This window comes from Pantherophis guttatus, chromosome 3, assembly GCF_059756535.1.
Source record: "Pantherophis guttatus breed Tessera chromosome 3, ASM5975653v1, whole genome shotgun sequence".
NCBI lineage: Eukaryota > Metazoa > Chordata > Lepidosauria > Squamata > Colubridae > Pantherophis > Pantherophis guttatus.
In genome coordinates this window covers 121,845,981-121,868,760 of record NC_142065.1, presented here as the reverse complement: position 1 = coordinate 121,868,760, position 22,780 = coordinate 121,845,981, and the positions used below count along the sequence as shown (strand labels likewise).

The window sequence follows — 22,780 nt, the reverse complement described above, 5'->3', positions numbered from 1 at the left end:
GAAGCCCGACTGGAACGGATCTAGATACGACGCTTCATCCAGGTACTGGGGTAGCTGTCGCGCAACCACACTCTCAACAACCTTCGCAACGAAGCAAAGATTGGAGACTGGACGATAATTAGCCAATACTGCCGGGTCCAGGGAAGGCTTCTTGAGGAGAGGCCTTACCACCGCCTCTTTCAAGGCGGCGGGAAAGACACCCTCACCCAACGAAGCATTTATAATCCCCTGGAGCCAGCCTCGCGTCACCTCCCGGGAAGCCAGCACTAACTAGGAGGGACACGGGTCCAACAAACATGTGGTCGCGTTCAATCTACCCAGAATCCTGTCCACGTCATCTGGGGTCACAGGATCAAACTCATCCCAGATAACAGTCTCAAGACCTGTCTCCGTTACCCTCGCTGGATCTATCCCGTCAGAGTCCAGACCTGCCCGAATCTGAGTGATTTTGTCATACAGATACTGAACAAAATCCTCGGCTCTTCCCTCCAAGGGGTCCTCCCGCGCTTCCTGGTGGAGCAGGGAGCGGGTCACCCTAAACAGGGTGGCCGGGCGATTATCTGATGACGCAATAAGAACAGTAAAATGAGTACATTTTGCTGCTTTTATCGCCACTAGGTAACTCCTAATATGAGATCTTACCAGTGTTCGGTCAGATTCAGAAAGACTAGCCTTCCAACAGCTCTCTAGGCGTCTTTTCCGGCGCTTCATCTCCCTCAGCTCCTCGGTGAACCAAGGAGCCAGGGGAGATCGGCGCCGGGTCAGAGGCCGCAAAGGCACGACTCGATCCAGGGCTCCAGCAACCGCCCTGTCCCAGGCGGCCACTAGGTCCCCAGATGAGGTGTGAGCCAGAACCTCTGGGATTGGCCCAAGCTCCGTCTGGAACCTATCAGGTTCCATCAGGCGCCTGGGGCGGTACCATCTTACCGGTTCCGCCTCCCTGCAGCGGGGTGCCGCGGTTCGAAGGTCAAGGCGAAGGAGCGAGTGATCTGACCATGACAAGGGCTCGATGACTATATCCCCTATCTCGAGATCACTCAACCACTGTCCAGAGACAAAAACCAAGTCCAGTGTGTTTCCCCCCCTGTGCGTACAGCCATGAATTAGTTGGGTCAGGTCCATGGCCGTCATGGAAGCCATGAACTCCCGAGCCACCTCAGACGCCTCACCCACGGATGGCAGGTTGAAATCCCCCATGACCATAAGTCTGGGGGTATCAACCGCCACCGCGGCAATAACGTTGAGTAGCTCGGGCAGGGCTGCCGCCACGTGGCAGGGAGCCAGGTACGTGATCAGCAAACCCATCTGAACCCCGTGGCCCCACTTCACAAGGAGGGACTCACAACCAGCTGTCTGAGGTACAGTGGTCTCCCTCGGCCTAAGGCCTTCTCTAATAATAACCGCTACTCCCCCGCCCCTCCCCTGTGACCTTGGCTGATGGAATGCATGGAAACCTGGTGGGCACATTTCTACCAGAGGGACCCCTCCCTCTGGGCCCAACCAGGTCTCCGTAATACCCGCCAGGTCCGCTCCCCCCTCGTAAACAAGATCACAAATGAGGGGGGCTTTATTTACTACAGACCTGGCGTAGATAAAGATAGAGTCACAATAGGAGGATCCACTGTTGGAACCTCCAAAATTGAAGAGATGTTAGAATCCAGATTATAAATGCGTCTGTCCACCGAACTAGGATTAAACCCAGAAACTGGGGCTGACCATTGTCTAATAATAACATCCTTAAACATCTTGGGACCTGGGATTTCCTCCGTTTCCGGAGTAGGTTCCTCAAATAGGGAATAGGAGGCCCCTGTTTCCACACCCAAAGAGTCAGGCTTCTGTGAAGGGAGACCCAGGCCAGTGGTTAATTTGGCCTTGTGGAGAAGGGATCTGAAAACCTGAGGTTTAAATAACCCAACGAATGAAGGTTGATCAGGAGAAAGATCTTCATCATCAGATAAACCAGGCTCATCTAGCTCCTCCCCCGTAGCAGACCCCTGACCGGCATAGGTTCCAGAATAATCCTGCTCTTGTGCCTGTTCAAGGTCAGCAGAACCCTGAGTGAGTAAAGCCCCATGAGTCCTAGCCTGTTCTGAAACCCAAGATCCAGTTCTACGTTGCATTTCTGCAGCAATGCCCCGCTGCACAGCTGCTTGAATAAGGGCTGCTAAATCAAGAGGTTGGCTAGGAACCATCCCAGAAGGAGGAAGAGAAGTCTCTCCCTGGGTGGCGATAGGTTCAGGAGGAGACTGAACTGATTCCTGTTGAGGAATTAAGACTGGAGCCTGAGGGACCACCTGAGGGGAAGCTATAACCTGAACAACAGGAAAAATATGGGGAGGTGGAGGAGAATGCTGAACAGCCCCAAAAAGAGCACTAGCCTCAGCTTGAGAAGGAGGAATTGTGCTCACATCTGGAGACCAGGAAGCCATTCCAGGCTGATTAGGAGCAGCAATAGGCTCCACAGCAGAAGCCTCCATGGCCGGAGACTGGAGAAACTCCCCTCTAGTGGCCTGCTGTACCGCTTTCTCAATTGCCCTTTCCAGGGACTTATGTCTTTGAGCCTCCACCCTTTCACTAGATCGAGACCCTTTCTGAGCAGGCTGGGTTTTGGAAGCAAAAACCTTGCTCCTTTTAGAATGGCCCGAATCCGAACGGGTAGATGAGGAAATTGAGGGCTGAGATGGAGCCAGTCTCTTAGAAGGGCGAGAGGGAGGCTTGGAAGCCATAGAAAGGCTTGGCTTGAAGCGGCTGGAAAGAGGCTAAATTCCTGTGCCGGCACTCAGTGGAGTATAGACCAAAATGGCCGCCCCTGCAAGGGAAACCAAAATAGCCACCACCACAAAGGAAACCAAAATGGCTGCCACCACAAAGGCAACAAAATGGCCGCCGCCACAAAGGAAACCCAAAATGGCCACCGCCACAAAAAGCTACTAAAACCTTCGCAAAGGCAAGGCTCCTTTAAAGGGGGGGGGGGAAACGCCCAAAAAAACCCTCCGAAACGAGCCAGAACAGGCTTACCAAGCTCCAGTGCTGCCTGCAAAGACCTCTGGAGAAGCCTCACATGGACCGCTGATTCTCCAGGCCCGCTGAGTCCGGAGTAAGCCACAGCCAGCAAGTGTATGGAGCAACACCCCAGGGACGCCAAATTGGGTCTGACAGCTGGCAGACCCACCACTGTAAAAAGCGATCTTCAGCGGTATTGGGCGTGAGCCCGTCTCGCTTGAGAAAGTAGAGCTCAACCAGGTCCCTGGGAGCTCTGCAATCCTGCAAGGAAGGAAAGAAACTAACTACCAAAAGGAATTATTATCTAATTTAAAGAATAATTCCCAGCTCAGCCAAAATAGGCCTAACCAGAACGACTGAGTCTGAAATCTGGGAAGCCAGTGGATGTGGGAGGAGCTTCACAAATTGCAAACTCAGTCATCACCGGAACTCCAAGTTAACCCTGTAATGACTGCTGGACCCTCGCTATAGTAGAACAGGATACACACAGACACAGACACACACACACACACACACACACACACACACACTTCTCTGTAACATAGTCAATGAACAGTAAGATGTAAGAAAAAGAGACTGCCATTCCACATTCTTCTGCCATTATTTCCATTATCCCAGCAAGTATGCATTTTTGTGGTTTGAGAGAATGCCAAGTATGAGAGGTATTGTTACTCTGGATGGAATAATTACTTGTCAAATGTAGGGAATCACACCGGAACTCTTTGTCCAACAGCTGTTCTGTTCCAACGTCAACCATTTCTGATTCTGAAAGAAAGAATATATAACAAAGTTTGGCAAATACAGTGTCACTGCTATGTTCTAATAAGTAACGGATTGTTATTTAGTTAATACAGAGTTTCTGAAGTTTTCAGAAGTTATGGGGCAAAATGTATAACTATGAACAGGAATACACTACTCATTTTGAGAGTGCTTAGAAAGGATAGAAAATGTCCAGGAGTTTCAGGTATACTCTTCCCTAGTGAATAGCTTCCCATTTGATTACCTATATGAGGCGCCTTGTCTTTTAATCCCCAGTTACAGCAATGGGGTTCCTGGTGCACATGCATGCCTGGAGTCCAGAAGCAGAGTACCTGTAAGGGGTCTAAGAATACAAAAATTATTCATCTTCTATTCTTGTATTTACTGTATAGCCTTGGCTATTTGTGATTTACACAAAGTCCTCCTCTGTTAAAATTTGCCAAATGCTCATTAGCTTAATGAACACATGATATAGTTGTATAGAGCATTACTGTTTCCAAACAGAAAATGTAATGATACATTTATGCCATATTTTAAGCTAATTTTCCATAGGTGGAGTACTACATTAGCATAAGGGGAAGGAGCAATGTTGAGAGAGAAAAATCTAGTCAAGTCCTATTTCTCTCCTCTCCCTCTACCATTTCAATTCCAGATGAAACATTATTCTGTCATCCTTTTCTATTGGTTAGAATGACAAATTCAGTCCCTCCAAATATTTATAGAAACTGCACTTTCAAATCTATCCTGAACAAAAAAAATTTCAAGTCCAGTGCTTTTTAGAATTGTGCAATGTAATCTTTATATCTGAAAAAAGGGATAAAATACCTATGAAATTCTCGATCAACTTTATTTTTCAAGTTCAAAACTGATACAAAAAGGTAAACAACTGAAAAAATGTAAATGAATAAAATTGTGATGGGTTTCTCTATCACTAGTAATCTTCTTTCATTAAAAAAAGGAATGCAAGCATTCAATTAATCCATATAGCTAATCTTATTTCTACTAGCATGGAGATATATTACATTAATTATTTTACAGACAGGACAGAAAATGCTTACTGTCCTACCATGATGCTAACATAGTTTCAACACATGTCTTAATTTCAAACATTAACTGTTCCTCAAAATTCTGATTATTCTGAGTGGATGCCAGAGAATGTGGTTAGACTCCAATAAGCATTCATGGATTACTGGAACTTGCCTACATTCTCACATTCCTTCCAAACATTCTGCCCCATGCTCACTGTTATCCTTTTCCTACTGTAGTGAGACTTTTTCATTATAACTCACAAAGAAGACATCAGCACAACCATATCTCAGAGATGTATCTTAGATTCTCTTCATAATTAAATCACAGGTGAGAAGAGTGACTTGGCTGAACTGAAACATACTACACCATAAAAGTCTTTTCAAGCACCTTTTGAAGTTGCATTTTTCTTTGTTCCTACAGCCACATTCTCCATCAGGTTAAAAGTTCACAACACACAAGACAGAACGTTTATAAATTTATATTAATAAAACCTTAAGATCAAAACAAAATTGAAATACGTGTAATGTAATTTTTGTTCTGTTAAGAATGCATATAAAGGTTAACAAACTCTGTTCTTACAATGAAAGCAGGTGCAAAGCAGAAAACTTGGAGCAACAGGCTATGAGAAGGGGAAGGCAGCCATCAGATGATGGGAAAAAGAAAAGGCAATAAAGATCATAGTACAGACAAAAGGTATCTAGTAACTCCTTATGACACACTAAACCATCAATTCACAATTAAGTATAGAGTAGTAGTTTTGTTGGTATACCTGTTTGAAAAGAAATAACATATTTGGGCTGTGCAAAGCATTTTAAATAGGTGGTTCGGAAGGTGCGTTAGCAGAAAGCACCTCTTCCAGGCAAGGCTTGCTCAACTGCTTGGAAGGCTGTCTCCTCATCTGTGTGCATGCAGAGCCACCACACGCCACTGGTGGTCCCAGGGTCTATGCATGCTTTCAAATTCTAATTGCAGACAGTCGAGTTTAGCTAAAAAAACCTCTGTATCTTCATCAGATAAGTTTTCAGTTTACTATATAAGTCCAAGTAATATTTTAAAAATGGAAAATGTATATCTTCAGGAGAACTATATATTTTATCATCCCCATCTTTTTCATCTCTTTTTTATTTTCACTTCAAGCGGTTTGCCAAGATCCTACCAGGTCTGGATGGATTTCCTGTGGAATGGCATAAAACATTTATTGATATACTTGCTCCTAAATTCTATAAACCATACAAAAATGGTGTTTTATCTTCAGTTAGTGAAGCATATATTACAATTATATCAAAACCTGGAAAAGATCATACATTATGTTAACTACAATCCTACTTCACTGATTAATTAGATATTTTGTTTTGGCTAATAAATTTCAACAAGTAATTTTTTCAGTTGTTAAATAGAATAAAATGGGCTTTATTAACTATACATAGATCACATAATATTTGGTGAATGGTAGATTTGATTGATTTTGAACAAGAACAAAAAAGACAAAGCTGCAATTCTGTCACATTAGGAAAAAAAAGTTTTTGATAAAATGTGTAAAACATACTTTAGCCAAAAGTGGATTTCTCAAAGGATTTATAAAATAGGCAAATACTCTATGCAACCCCAATCTAAAGTGATGATCTTTTAAAATCTACTTTCCAATATTGTGTTGAACAACACTTGGTGATTAACTATCAAAAACCCAAAGTAGTGGTTGCCAATAGATCCAAAGTCCATTTATAGGCTATTAAAAAGCACTATTTGAATAAAAAAAATTAAATAACTTGGCACTGTATTTAAAAACAATAAGTGGGTCATACTGAAATGCCACCAATTGTGTTCAAAAGCATTACAAATACAAGTACAGAAATCACTCCTAAGCATGTTCCCAATACTGTCTTCAATATCTGCCAAAGCCTGGATTGTAGCTGTTAATTATTGGCACAAATTTAATTATAATCCATCTTGGTGGACTGATTATACATTTCAATCCACTTCGAAGAAAGCCCTAATTAAGAAAATTGTGTTTCTATTCAGAGTTATATATTTTATATTGGAACCAGGCTAAGAATTGATACAATTCTAGACACAGTATAGTTTAAGCTTACCCACTTCTCTGTTTTTTGTCACTTGCCTAATTTTTTTTCAAGGGAGAATAATAGCCTCTCTCTATATATGACCCAACCTAATTATAATTTTGCTTTGACGAGAAGGTGCACCAACATCTCTTATCCATATTACTGCAGGGTAGATCTGCTCAAATTCCTATAATGCACAAATTATGCCATATACAACATGGAAAAAGTTGAATAAAATAGAAAGAGGTTTTCTTGTCTATAGAAGTCTTTAAGACCTATCCCTGGGACACAGCGTCTCAGCATGAATGTAATTATAAGTTATTTGATATTTGCACTTTTAGTTTCCTGAATCTTGACTTATACTAGTACCAAAATTTGGATATGTTCACTTTAGCATAGATTTTATTTTCTATTTCTTGGAATATTCAAATGTGAAACTTTTCATTATTTTTACTATTTTGACTCCAAAATGTCAGATATTTTATATACCTTCTGTCATTATTGTATCAAACTGAAAATTGAGATATCCTGTTTTAAAAAATAATACTTTGATCTTTTTTCTCATGCAAATTGATGTTATGTATGATTCAGACTTTAAAATTGAGGGGTGTTATAAGGAAAATCTAGATGGATCCTAACATTTTTACTTTATATCTGCTATTTGATGATGATTTTTATCAGGGCCTGAGCCTTCGGCTGTTGTTGTGCAATGCCAGGTCTGTGGTAAATAAAGCCCCCCTCATTTGCGATCTTATTCAGGAGGGGGGAGCGGACCTGGCAGGTATTACGGAGACCTGGTTGGGCCAGGAGGGGGGAGTTCCCCTCGTAAATATGTGCCCACCAGGCTTCCGGGCATTCCACCAGCCGAGAGCTCAGGGCAGGGGCGGGGGGGGAGGGGTGGCGGTTATTATAAAGGAAGGTCTTGAGCCGAGGGAGACCACTGTTCCACAGATAGCCGGATGTGAGTCCCTTCTTGTGAAGTGGGGCTGTGGAGTGCAGATGGGTCTGTTGATCACGTACCTGGCTCCCTGCCACGTGGCAACGACCCTGCCTGAGCTGCTTAACGTCATAGCCGAGGTGGCGGTTGATATCCCCAGACTTTTGGTCATGGGGGATTTCAACCTGCCATCCATCGGTGAAACGTCCGAGGTGGCTTGGGAGTTCATGGCTTCCATGACGGCCATGGACCTGACTCAGTTAATTCAGGGCCCTACTCACACAGGCGGGCACACTCTGGACTTAGTTTTTATCTCTGGTCAGTGGTTGAGTGGCCTTGATATAGGGGATATAGTCATCGAACCCTTGTTATGGTCTGACCACTCGCTCCTTCAACTTGACTTTCTAACCGCTACACCCCACCGCCGGGAGGCGGGACCAACTAGGTGGTTCTGCCCCAGGTGCCTGATGGATCCTGACAGGTTCCAGATGGAGCTTGGGCCATTTCCTGAGATTCTGGCTCATGACTCGGCTGAAGACCTGGTGGCCGCCTGGGACAGTGCGGCCGCTGGGGCTTTGGACCGGGTCGTGCCTTTGTGGCCTCTGACCCGGCACCGAACTCACCTGGCTCCTTGGTTCTCCGAGGAGCTGAGGGAGATGAAGCGCCGGAAAAGACGCCTGGAGAGCAGTTGGAGGACCAGCCGTTCCGAATCTGACCGAACACTGGTGAGGTCTCATATTAAGACCTACCTAGTGGCGATAAAAGCGGCAAAATCTAGCTATTTTGCCGCTCTTATTGCGTCATCAGATAATCGCCCAGCCACCCTGTTTAGGGTGACCCGCTCCCTCCTCCATCTGGGATGATCCCTTGCAGGGTCGAGCTGAGGATTTTGTGCAGTATCTGCATGACAAGATCACTCAGATTCGGGAAGGCCTGGCCTCTGACTGGGTAAGTCCAGATGAGATGACTGAGGCAGGTCTTGAGAGTGTTATCTGGGAGGAGTTTGATCCTGTGGCTCCCGAGGACGTGGACAGGATTCTGGGACGGCTGAACGCAACCACATGTTTATTGGACCCGTGTCCCTCCTGGTTGGTGCTGGCCTCCGGGGAGGTTACACGAGGCTGGCTCCAGAGGATTATTAACGCTTCCTTGAGCGAGGGTGTCCTACCGGCCGCCTTGAAAGAAGCGGTGGTGAGGCCCGTCCTCAAGAAGCCCTCTCTGGATCCGGCTGTTTTGGCTAACTATCATCCAGTCTCCAACCTTCGTTTTATTGCGAAGGTTGTTGAGAGTGTGGTGGCGCGGCAGCTTCCACAGTACCTGGATGAAGCTGTCTATCTAGATCCGCTCCAGTCCGGCTTCAGGCCTGGGTTCAGCACAGAAACGGCATTGGTCGCGTTGGTGGATGATCTCTGGAGGGCTCGGGATAGGGGATGCTCCTCTATCCTGGTCCTGTTAGATCTCTCAGCGGCTTTTGATACCATTGACCATGGTATCATGTTGCACCAGTTGGACGGGTTGGGGTGGGGGGCACCTTTTGTGGTGGTTCTCCTCCTACCTCTCTGACCGGTCGCAATCTGTGTTGGCAGGGGGACAGCGGTCGACCCCGAGGCGCCTTGTTTGTGGGGTGCCGCAAGGGGAGGTCCTCTCGCCCCTTCTGTTCAACATTTATGTAAAGCCGCTGGGTGAGATCATCCGTGGCTTTGGGGTGGAGTTCCATCAGTACGCTGATGACACTCAGCTGTACATCTCCACCCCAGGCCACCCCAACAATGCCCTTGAAGTGATGTCCCGGTGCCTGGAGGCCGTGCGGGCCTGGATGGGGAGAAACAGGCTCCGACTCAACCCTTCCAAGACCGAGTGGCTGTGGCTTCCAGCGTCCCGATATAGCCAGCTGGCGCCATCGCTGGTTATTGGGGGCGAATCATTGGCCCCCACAGAAAGGGCTCGCAACTTGGGCGTCCTCCTGGATACACAGCTGTCTTTAGAAGAGCATATGACAGCCATGGCCAGGGGGGCTTTTTATCAGGTCCGCCTGATACGCCAGTTGCATCTCTTTCTAGATCGGGACTCTCTACGCACAGTCACTCAGGCACTCATCACTTCCCGCCTGGACTACTGCAATGCTCTCTACATGGGGCTCCCCTTAGGGTGCACCCGGAGGCTACAGTTGGTCCAGAATGCGACCACGCGGGGGATTATGGGAGCGATGGGGCGCTCCCATGTGACACCTCTCCTGCGCGAGCTGTACTGGCTTCCTGTGGTCTTCCAGGTGCGCTTCAAGGTGTTGGTGACCACCTTTAAAGCGATCCATGGTTTAGGGCCGGGGTATTTACGAGACTGCCTTCTGCTGCCAATAGCCTCCCACCGGCCAGTTCGCTCACACAGAGAGGGCCTCCTCAGGGTGCCATCGGCCAGACAATGTCGGCTGGCGACCCCCAGGGGGAGAGCCTTCTCTGTGGCGGCACCTGCCCTCTGGAACAACCTACCCCCAGAGATACGCACGATACAAGACCTCCGGACTTTTCGTCGGGCCCTGAAAACACATCTATTCCATCTAGCCGGGCTGGCTTGACCCCATCCTTACGGTTTTAAATTTATAATTGGGTTTAATTGGGTTATTTTAAATTGACAGCCAAAAGTATTTAATGTTTTTTAAATTGTTTTTAAATTTTATATGTTGTGTTTTTACCGTGGCTGTTCACCGCCCTGAGTCCTGTTGGAGAAGGGCGGTATACAAATTAAATAAATAAATAAATTTTCTTTGTTAAAAGAAAAATATCATTTGCCCATCACCATCCACTGGCAGTATTTATAACATTTAATGACATCTCAGTGGACTAGAGACATTTTCAGCCTCAGAGTTTACCTAAATTGTTAAAAGTGATCCTACAATCCTGGGATTGATAAATCAGTAAGATATACAAATTTTAAGATGGAATGGAATAAGGAATTGAGATACTGATTTTATCTGAACAAATAGAAGTTGTTTTAACCTCAGTATCAAAAATTAACAGATTTTATATTGGACAGCCTGTGCAATGGGAAATGATGTTTTGGAATTAATAGATTCAACTTCATTTGCATAGAAAATATGAATATATGAATAAATCCCCATGCTATCGGAAATGCTTTGATATGAAATGTCTCTGTGATCATCTAATGTTAAATTTTAGGAAGAAGTAATTACATATATTAATTTGACATTCAGATAAAGTTTAATATTTTCCAACATCCATGATGTTTTGAACTATTACAATGATGGTTGGACAATTGTGACTCTGCTAAAAGGCTTAGTCCTTCAACACAGGAAAGGTACACTTTATGACCCAAAATACTCAATGGATTTAATTCCTCATGTTACTTGTGACTGAGTTGCTCATCAAAACTATTGGGTAAACTGTGTGTGTGAGAGAGGGGGGAAGAGTGAGACTACTTATATTTTTTTATTTTGCAGTGTCCCTTTTAATTTTGCTTTGCACAATCCCATCATATTATATTACATAGAATATATGTACTTTTTATTCATACAGAAAGGAGGTGACTAGCAGGATAGAGACTGAGCTCTGTTTTAACTCACTATCTTTATTAGGAATGTCTTTTACTTATATCACCTCACTGTTTGAATGATATATTTACAACCTGTGCTATTGCTGGATGTGGTAAGAAAGTACTAACAGGAGGCACAGATTTCCCATCCCAACAGAGATGGAAAATAAAAATAAATTTAAAAACCAAGGCAGGATAACTTCTGAATAACTATTGAACAAAGTATAAAAAAAAGGTGAAAATTAACTTTTGCTGATATTTAAAGCATTTATAAATATCTGGAATAATTTAAATTTAGGAGTAATGGACAATTAATGTGAGGTATTAGCTTTATTAAAAAAGCAAGCTGAACATAGATACAGCTACAGCTATTATAAATAAATTAGTTTGTTACAACCCAGAGAAACTATGAGTGATTATTCATGTCTTAAACAGTGCCTTTTACTTATGCAAACTGAGCTTTCTACTTTAGAACACATAGGTAAGATTTACAACAAACAGAACTAAATAAATTTTTTGATTTGTTTATATATATTGATACATAAACCACATAACCACATAAGTACAGAAATTACCTAAAAAGTCAGAATTGGAATATGTCTGCTGATACAAAAAGTAAAATCCTGAGTGACATTAAAGAGGAAAGCCAGAACAAAAAATTAATAAAGAGGAAAGCTAGAACAGAAGAACAGAACAGTATCATGCTCAAAGAGGTAACAAAATCTCAGAGAACCTTATCCACCTAATAAAGCTTCTTTCAGAACCAGCCTGGTAGCACTTTTTACTTAGTAATGAAATGAGTTGCAGCTTCCAAACCCTTGTGCTTTTAATAAAATTTGTTAGTCAGAGAAGATACTGTCAGACTCTTCTGTTTTTTTTTGCTACTATAGAGTTACAACCTCTTCTTCTACAAACTTAAGAACAATTCAGGTATTAAATGAATTTTCAAATAACTAAGCACTCCTGCAAATGAGAAGGATAAATATTAATAGAATGAAATGGAGTTCAGGTACAGCAATTCTAAATTGGGACAGCTGATGTAAACACAAATCTATCCTGTTGATATGGGGTTTATATAGAATGGTTATCATTTTCATATGATGGTATCAGAATTGTAATTGCACTTAAGAAGGCTATCTTTCCTTCCATGCTGTTTAGGAAATAAAGCAGGAGGAGAAAGAGGAAGGGGGGAAGGGAGGGGGGAGGACCAAGAAGGGAACAACTATTACATGAGCTGAGCTGGCTGCTCATCAGCTTCCAGGTCCAATCCAAGGTGTAGGCTATTACCTTTAAAGCCCTCTGGGGCATGAGTCCAGAATATCTGAGTAACTGTCTTTCCCCAATGAAATCAGCCCACCCCACTCATTCTGCAGAACCGTGGACCCCAGCAGTCAAGAGGTTTCAGCTGATGAGGTTCACCAGAGGAGTCTTTTCTGCCATGGCACCCAAACTTTGGAACATCTTGTTACCAGAGGTGAGATCTGCCCCTTTCTTTGTCCTTCAGGAAAAGCTTTAAAACTTGATTATGCCAGTTGGCTGGAGGTAGTATGTGCAGAAACAGAGAATGTACCACCACTGCTCCATTCCAAATCTTTGTTTTTTTAGTTTGTTTTAATACTTTGTAATTTTTATCTATTTTTATATTTATAATTGTTTTTATATCTGTAGGTTTTATTACACTCTAAACCTTTCAAAGTTGCTTTGACTGGCAAAATAGGGGGCATATAAATTTAATAAATAAAGTATGTCATTTTGAAATGCATGTTTGCAATTAGAAAGTCATCCCCTTGCAGACAATTCACTGGATATAGTCACTACCAAATCAAATGAAATAACAGAAGCTAATCCAGGAGGAGAGCTATTCCACAGAAGCTATTCTTCAAGAATTGAAGAAAGGCCATCTGATCCCAAGACAGAGAAGTCATTATCACAAAAAGAGATGGCTGATCTTCTGATTATAGGAAGCTGATAATTGCTTTCATCTCATAATACTGCAGGATGGAGAGGTATGTTAAGAGATTCATATTGTATCAGTTTTATAACTAATTTTGATATTATCTTTGTACCAGAAAAATGGATGAAAGAACACCTACATAATTTCACTGACTGTGATAGAGCCTCTGTTGGGAAATCAGCCAAATAAGAGGTTGACTATACTAATTTTCCCCAAAGTTAAAATAAAACATATTGTAATAGTGCCATTCAAGGCAATGGCAGTGAGTTAATTTCAAATCACATTCTCTTCAGATGATGTGTACTTATTCCACTAAGTATAAAACCACAAAATAATAACAAAAAATATGGCAGAGCCTAGAAAATTATGCTTCCAAGCTGACAGCTAATCAACCTCAAATTCAAGCTATGCTAGGTAATGATTTTAAATGTAAGATTAGGGTCAAGTGATCTGACCTTTTGTACCACCCCCAACTAAAGAAAGTACAGGTAATCTTCAAGTTACAAATGTAATGGAGCCTGCCAATTACATTCGTAACCCAAAGATTGGTTGGAGTGAATCACGTTAAATGAACGGGAAAACTTCCTGCCTTCACCCATGCATTCACTAATCGAATATGCATGTCGTTAAGTGCACGAGGTATCTCAGGGTGGGGAAGAGGATGGGGAGCCTAGTGCTTCCAACAACCCAAGACCTCCCTCAATCCACTGAGATATCTCAAATTTACACCCCCCTCCCCATCCTGCCTGACCAGGTCCACTTACCTTTCGAAGATCTAATGAGCTGTCTTCTCTCCAGCCTCTCTGCCACGGTTTCGCTTTGAACAAAGGCTTGATGAAGGCTAGAGGGAGATTGCTCCGATTGCTCTGTCCAGGCTCCGATTGTCTTTGCCGCTGAAAACGGAGCCCTGCCAAAAACGGAGTCGCTGCCATGTCCCTCCCAGGCTCTGTTTTCAGCACGGCTCTGTTTTCAGCGGCAAGGGCTTTTTGCAAAGACGATCGGTGCCTAGAGGGAGATTGCATCTGTTTAGCCTCCAATTCTCTTTGCAAAAGGCCTTTGCCAGCAAGAACGGAGCCCAGAAGGTATGCGCTGGCCTCTCCTGGGCTCCGTTCTTGCTGGCAAAGGCTTTTTGCAAAGACGACCAGAGCCTACAGGGACACAATCTCCTGTAGACTGCAGTCGTCTTTGCAAAAAGCCTTTGCTGGCAAGAATGGAGCCTGGGAGGGATGTGCCGGCCCCTCCTGGGCTCCATTCTTGCCAGCAAAGGCTTTTTGCAAAGAGGACCACAGCCTATAGAGAGGCAATCTCTTGCCCCTACAGCAAGGAAACAGCAAACAGAGGGAAGGCCTGAAGAACCGAAGCCTTCCCTCTGTTTGCAAAGCTTTTTGCTGCAGATCTCGTCCAGGCCTCAATTATCAGAGAACAGAGGCCTAAAGTAGTGTGAGATCACACAACACCAGCTCGTGCTATTGATCTCATGGTACTTTAGGCCTTTGTTGTCTGTGAATGCAGTAAAAGCCTGAAGCAATGAAGCAGGCAAAGAAACTGAAGGCTTGCTAGATCTTTGTAAGGTAAGTGAGTCTCCACAGCCCCAGTGCCTGCGGGAGACCCGGGGTGGGGGGTGGAGAATAGGGAGGGCGAATGTTGCAGTGCCTGGTGAACAACTGCCATGGTGCTGAAATATTCATAACTTCAGGACTGGGTCATAAGTAATAGGGAGGTTATGTCATAACTTCAAATGGTTGCTGAGTGAACTGTCATAACTTGAGGATTACCTGTAATTTGTTTTTACCATTAGAGTTGCCTCAACTTTGGGATGGAAAATGCAATTAGGCTGAACTTTGCCTTGCATAATGTATTGCTAAAATAGACAAAATATAATAAAATATCACATTTTAAATGGAGCAACCAAGGGAAACAGATCAAGGAAATTTACTTTCTAGACAGATTCCAAAGTTAATACAAATAACTATATAGCCTTTTCATGAAATTTCCTAAAGCATTTGAAAAAAATTATAATTATTACTTTCTCAAATTGTAATTATCTATCTTTGACTCTATACCTTCAACTTAGGTGAAAAATCCAAGCTACTAACATAAATTCTGTTTAACCATAGTAGATGTGGATCTTTGCTGTGGTAGGTTGGTCAGCAAAACCTTCCAGAAAAACTGGAAGGACTTTCAATTATCCCCAACTAAAAACAGGTTGAAATGGAGATTATCTCACACATACAAACACACTCATCCATGAAATAATACTCAAGGTTTATGAATATACAATATGTTCTTATTTAAAAGGCATACTCTCCCAAATATAGCAGTGAGTTATAGATTCAATTCCCGGGAAAATCTCTGACACAAACTTAAATCCTCCATAAGAGATAGACAACTCATCATCCTCTTCTACAGGTACTCCTCAACTTATTACAGCTGAGCCCAAAATTTTTGTTAAGTGAAACATTTGTTAAGTGAGTTTTGTCCCATTTTACAACCTTTCTTGCCACAGTTGTTAAATGAATCTTTGCAGTTGTTAAGTCAGTAACACAATAGTTAAGTGAATCTGGCTTCCCCACTGACTTCATTTCTCAGAAGATCACAAACCTGATGACCTGTCCTTGGGACACTGCAGCCATCATAAATATAAACCATTTGCCAAGTATCCGAATTTTGACCATGTGACCATGGGGATGCTCGTAAGTGTGAAAAACAATTATAAGCCACTTATTTCAATGCCATCATAATGTTTAATGGTCACTAAATGAATTGTTGTAAATCAAGGATTACCTGTATACACTTTATAGGAACAGCAAACTGTTCAAAGTACCAAAGAACAATTGGAACATAGTAACTTCCACTTCAAAGTGACCCAGTTTATGAATAATGAATTTCATAGGGTCTTTACTCAGCTGCATGTTGCTGTTATTTCACAAACTAAACTGGGCAAAAGATGGAATAAAAATCAATGGTGCCTATTTAAATCACTTAAGATTTGCAGATGATGATGTTCTCTTCACAAAACCCAGAAAACTTTCAAAGATATATACAAGAGCTGCACAAAGCAGGAAAACCACTTGGCTTAAAAATAAACCTGAAAAAGAGCCAGGTTATGTTTAATAAATTCACCAAAGAAAGAAAAAAATTATATCTGGAGAAGATCTAGATGAAGTAGATCACTACAAATACCTTGGCCAACAGATCTCAATGGAAGATGATACAATAAAGGAAATTGAAAGGCCTTTTAAATGCGGTTGGCAAGCTAAGCATAATTTTCAAGAACAACCTTCCCTATGCCTGAAGAGAAAAGTTTTCAATCCGTGAGAGCTACCTGTTCTAACATATGCCAACAAAACATGGACATTAACCCCACAATTGATACAAAAGTTACGAGTGGCACAAAGAGCCATGGAAAGATACATAGTCGGTATTAGAAGACAAGATAGAAAAACCTGCACATGGATTAACGAATAAATGAAAGTATACGATATCATCAAGAGAGTAAAAGAACTGAAATAGAAATGGACTGGTCACATAGCAAGAACTGATGGCAGGTGGGCTAAGGCAGTCATAGAATGGACTCTACTTGATAAAAAGCATCCACGAAAAAGACCTAAATAAGATGGATTGATGACATCAGCAAGTATTGCGGGCCCAATTGGCAAAAAAAAAGGTCAAGATTATATTGGTTGGAAACATGCAGAAGGACTTCATTCTGCATTGGATAAGATAATGGCTAGGGTGATGATGATGATGATGATTCCCTTATTTTATTGCATTGTAAGCTGTCCAGAGTTGCTCTCAAACTGAGATGGGTGGCATATAAACTTAATTAGTAAATAGATGTATTTTCTTATTGAACTGTATTCTATTTTTATTGCTTTTGATATGCTTAGTGCATCTATGACTTATAATAAAGTATTGACTTATAATATATTTCAATTCTGATTTCTCTACGTTATAATTAAATTTGTCCTCTTAGTGAATGAAAGAAAAAAAATCTTTCCATGCATATCTAAGGCAAGGAAAAAGAAAACACAATATAATATATGATCAAAATTCTGTATGTGAAGTTTAGCATCATTTTGGGGTAATAACTACAGTGATTGAAATGGGAATGGGAAATGATAGAAGCTGCATGGCTGCAGATTAATTACAAATTACCGTATATGTGTTATTCAGCTTGTAATTAGGTCCTTTGTGGACAATTTGTTACAAAGGTGTAGCAAATGTTCAATCCTTCTTTTGCCAACCTGGTTTCTTCAAAACGCTTCTTCCTTAAAACTCAGGCTCCATTCCAACCAGAGTGTAGATCTCTTTTTTAATCTTACATATATGGAGTTAATCGCAATGGCGAATGGGAAAAGTATGATGGGTACTAAGAAATTAAAGAGACATCAGGACAATACTAACACTGGGATGCAATTCTTTTCCTAGCATTTCAGAATGACTTTTTACAAGTGAACAGTAAATATACATGTTATGCTATGTGTGGCAAAAGGGATTAAGAGAGTGGCAGCTAATGAGTTCTATATACTCCTAAGTAAAGTTGACTATAGTTTCATTTTAATTGGCTTTCATCCTACTTAATGTACAAGAAGCAACTGAAGAAAAAGAATAATAAATTATGTTAGAATGTTGAAAAATATTAAGGTGAACTTCTGGGGAAGGTATGGCGAATTTAAGATGACTCTGCAAAAGTGGAACCAACAATGGCAAACACCAAGGAACCAGTTCGTAGACAAGTTTTATTGAAGTCTTTCCAAACAAGGACAGAAGATCACCCCACATGTGCTCTGGCAGCTGCTTCTTGTGAGAAGACCACAGGACATTTTTTTCCCACGGGCTTGAGTACCAGGAGACAATGTGATAAGCCATCTTGCTTGCAACCTTGGTGGAGCCTTTTAAATGCTCTTTAAACTCTTAACCTTTTTAAAAGTTCACTTTTCCCTCCATTCTCTTTTCTTTCTGTAAGTATAATTTGTATTAGTTTTTACCAGTGTAATTAAAATTCTTAATAAAATTATATTCAAAACAAAAATATTAAGGCTGCAGATCATATAAGTGGAGTAATATTAAGTTATAAATGTGTCTTCTTTAGCTGTGTGGCTTGTTTAACACATCGGTAAAAAATAGCACCTGTGCTCAAAGAACAGAAGATACTGTTATTACTTCCCTATGGAATGGGAAAGAACATGAATGCAAATTTATAGGAGGATTAGTTAAGCATGTCTAAAAGGTATTTAGCAGAATTCTGATGAAAAGGGATGCCAACGAGCAAAAAAAAAAAAGGTACAATTCAGCAAATGATTGGGAAATGTATCAATTATTTAGAATTATATGTGAGAAGAAAGTTTATTGGATGTCTTCTGATTTAGAGAAAGCACATAAGCAAATCAACTTACTTAAGGGAAGTTTACATAAATATAGAGTTCAGAGTGGTTGCTGATTGTGACATAAGAGAATGAAGTTATTTTTTAGATAAAATGGAATGGTTCTGATGAGAGAACTGTAAATCTTACTTAAAATAACATATTTACTTAAAATGGGAGAATTGTGTGCAGAGAGATAGCAAGTATTATCTGGCCAAAGATAAGGAATGAAAGAATTAAAAGGGAGCATGTTTCTGCCTCTATTACATGGAAATGAGAGTTGAGAATGGCAAGAGAAACATGAAGTGAAATAAGATGGAAATGAGACACTGTATTTCAGCAATGTTAAAAGAAGAGGAGTTTAAGTTCAGAATAAACACTGATGGATAACAGATTAAATACAAAAATGAATGATCAACAAGAAAAAAGTGTATCAAGTTTATGTGGTCATACAGGATGAATGAAAAAGTACTAAGTTGCGGAATAAATATCAAGGAAGAATGAATGGGCAAAAAGAAAAAAAAGATCAAGAAAGTCATGAATGGATAGTTGATGAGACCCTGAAAAAGAGATAGAAATTTTTTAAAAGAAAAGGCAAGATATAAAGCTGCGTACAGATGTGATAAAAAAGGATAGTGTCGATACCTGCCACACTCGACACACAGGGATAGGGTTACAGTACGGATCTCACCGAATGAAGCCGGCGTTGCAGTTGGAAAGCCGTGGATGGGCCGCGGGCTGAAAAGGGGGGATGGGCACATATTGGTGGTGGGGGTGATAGCAGTTGGTTAGGCGGTCGGTCACGGTGCGGACAGGATAGGGTCTTCCTGCTAGTCACTGCCGCCTGATGGCGCACCCGAGTGACGTCACGGCTCGCACGACGGGCGTGAAGCCAAAAACCCGGAAATGCAGCCAATTGGTGAACTGATTAGTGCGGCTATTTAAACGGCGTTGGGATGCAGCAGCTCCCTACGCCGACTTTGTGTTATCGTTTATTGAACTAAGCATGGTCTGCGGCAAACCTGGAGACCAAATAAACCAGTTTCCTGCGAACAACTTTGATTGACTGTAGCGTGGTTCTTCACTGTACCCAGGTTTGTTGAGCAGTCTGAGAGAAAGTCGGTGTTTTCCTTTTTGCTTTCTTGGATATTCAGGAGCTGAGGGGATGACGGAGGGCACAACGGCTGCTCCACCAGTTCAGGGGGAGGCGGCTGAGGACACCACCATCCTGGAAACGCCAGAGAGCCAGAGTACCAGTGAGCCTCCGGTGGTTAGGCCAAAGGAAAAGAAGCCTCAGCAGGGGGAGAGCACTGTTGAAGACCAGGACGCTCCTGTGCCGAGTGGGACGAAGGTTTCATTGGGTGACTGGTGGCATAGTTCAGCTCTTACCGGTCCCGGTGCCCAAAAACCCCGACCCATTACCAGGACGAAGCCGTCTTCCAGGGCTGGAGGGAAAGGAAGTGGATAGAAGACGAAGGAGGAGTGGAGCTACTCCACCGGACTAGGGGCTTCTACATTAGACGTGCTGAGAGAGAAGTTTGGAGAAGCTAGCTTTAGGGATGCGTCATCATGGCAGCCTTGGGCTACAGGAGGGGAAACAGCTACTTGGCAGGGGGGGGGAGCAAGTGGCCAGAGTAGAACTGAGACTCGCTTCCATTTGGCAAGCCCTAAGTTATGTATGGAGAAGGGGCTTAGTAGGGCTAGGTCATGGAACAGCAGTTCTCAGGACCTGGGGCCTCCTCTTCAGGTGAGGCTTTGCGTGGGATAGATCAGGATATGCAATGGAAGCCAGGTCGTCACGAGACGGGCCAAGCAGGCTCACAGACTCAGGTCAGCCATCGCAGGATGGAGGAGACGACCAGAACACCCGTACCGCATGCCAAATACCTATGTGGGCACCGGGGGTGTGGCCACAATAACAATTTTGGGAACCCCCGCCCATACAAGCCTCCTTCGATGGTAGCACTGACAGAGTATCGATTTTTCTAAGCCAAATACTTAAGTCATATGGATTTATATGGACGTATGTACCCATCGCAGTGGGCTATGGTAATTGCCATCACTGCAGTCTTACAAGGGGAGGCAGCTAACTGGGTTGCTGACCTCCATAGCGAACATGCAAAAGAGTTAGCAAATGTTGGTTTGTTTTTGGAGGCTTTCTGGGGACATTTGAGGATAGCTCGAGAGTTCAGATGGCCGAAGGGGAACTAATGGCACTGAGACAGAGAGGATGTCCTGCCAAAGAGTATGTGAAGGAGTTTCGCACTCTAGCTGGGCGGCTTCGCATCTGGCCTGAACGGTTACTGGTACACCAATTCCGATCTGGACTGGATAGGGAAGTGAGACACGCATATGTGTATCGAGGGTTGCCACTGAGATTATCAGAATGGTTTAAGGCAGCAGTAGAATTAGAAGTGGGGTTGCGGGAATTCCGACCAAGAGGAGTGGGCAGTGTGAGTCAACTACCATGTTATGCCGCGGCCAAACCAGTGGGGGCAAAGGATCTTGGGGCAAGCGGCCTGCACTACTTAGACCAGCAATGGCAGGGGAGAGGGGAACGTTTCGTTGTTTTCGCTGCAATCAACTGGGCCATCGGACTGTTGAGTGTCCTATACCTCCCTTGCAATCTACTCCAGCACAGACTCCACCAACAGGGGGCAAGATACATGAGCAGGTTTGTTCTACGTCAGACTGGTCGAAGATAACTACGCCAACACCAACCATTGGTTCCCGTTCAATGCTGCTGGATGCTAAGAGCCCCTTGGGGGGGGGGGAAGTATACCGGTACCATCGGAGAACAGTGAGAATAGTGAGCCAGAGGATCCCATGGTAAGCAACCCGATACACCCATTTGTTATACCGGTGGTGTTACAGAATGTGTGTACTTCTGCAACAGTTGAACAGGGAGCACTGATAGATTCCGGATGTACCCTTTTTTTCATTCGTAAGACAGTGGTTGATAGCATAGGCCTCCATCTTGTAAAACTTAAGTCCCCTATGAAGTTCGAACAAATGGACGGGTCTCTACTTGGGGGGACACCGGCTACGTACGTTACTGAACCTGTTCGCTTGGGAGATAGGGGAGCATAGAGAACAGATTCACTTTATAGTGGTGGAATGGATGGTTGAACCTGTTATACTAGGTCTGGCGTGGTTGGACAAATGGAGACCTACCATATGGTGGGAAGGTGGGTTTCGGAAGTTGCGTCTTAGTGTGGGCCCAGATCCGGACCCTGAGATCCAACAACCAAAACAGCATAGTGACGGTAAAGCAAGAGGCATACAGGGACCTCAGCAGGTAGACTTCCCAGACATCTATAGAGATTTAGCAGCTGTATTCAACGAAGAGGAACATGAGGTGCTACCACTTCACAGAGCAACCGACTGCGCCATAGAGTTAATCCCTGGGGCCAAATTACCGAAACTGTGCATGTATGCGATGACCCAAAAGGAGTTAAACGAACTTTGTAGATACATAGATAAGAACTTAGCCTGGGGTTTTAGCCAACCCAGTCGAGCACATATGGCTGCACTGGTTCTGTTCCGAGAGAAGGATGGAGGCCTAAGTCTCTGTATGGACTTTTGGGGTCTGAACGCTACTTGTGTTGAATACCTGTACCCTTTGCCATTGATGAAAGACCTCCTAGCTATGTTGTCCACAGGGAAGGTGTTCACCAAACTGGATTTGCGAGAGGCCTATTATAGAGTATGGATATGCCCGGGTGATGAGTGGAAAACCACATTCAACTGTCCTTTAGGTAGTTTCAAATTTCGAGTAATGCCGTTTGGATTGCAGGGAGCCCTAGCTGTCTTCATGCAGGTTATTAATTAAGTCCTGCATGAACACTTATATCGAGGCGTCCTCGTCTACCTGGACGACATTTTAATATATTCCAAGACCATGGAGAAGCATACACAATTGGTGTGACAGGTATTAACCAAACTACTACAAGCAAAATTGTTTGTAAAGCTGTCAAAGTGAGAATTTCACTGCACGAAAGTAGATTATTTAGGGGATCGCATTTCAGGAGATGGGATAGAAATGGATCCGAAAAAAGTGTCAGCAGTATTAGAATGGCAAGCGCCAAAGACAAGAAAACAATTGCAGAGTTTCCTTGGATTTGTG

The 22,780-nt window shown here is 43.1% G+C and overlaps 1 protein-coding gene across 18 annotated transcripts in view; it reads right to left on the bottom strand.

Moving 5' to 3' along the window:
- The window catches only part of KIAA0232 (KIAA0232 ortholog), a 102,714-nt gene that overhangs the window by 14,128 nt on the left and 65,806 nt on the right, over nt 1-22,780 (bottom strand). For 14 of the 18 annotated variants that reach the window (XM_034411702.3, XM_034411704.3, XM_034411706.3 and 11 more), the window contains 2 exons: nt 4,007-4,105; nt 3,694-3,768 (listed from right to left, as the gene is read on the bottom strand). In XM_034411702.3, the coding sequence (XP_034267593.1) occupies nt 3,694-3,768; nt 4,007-4,105 (174 nt within the window). Of the gene's footprint in view, nt 1-3,693; nt 3,769-4,006; nt 4,106-5,560; nt 5,966-22,780 lie in introns of all 18 variants that reach the window. The other 4 variants (XR_015733569.1, XR_015733570.1, XM_087891262.1 and 1 more) reach the window with 2 other exon arrangements.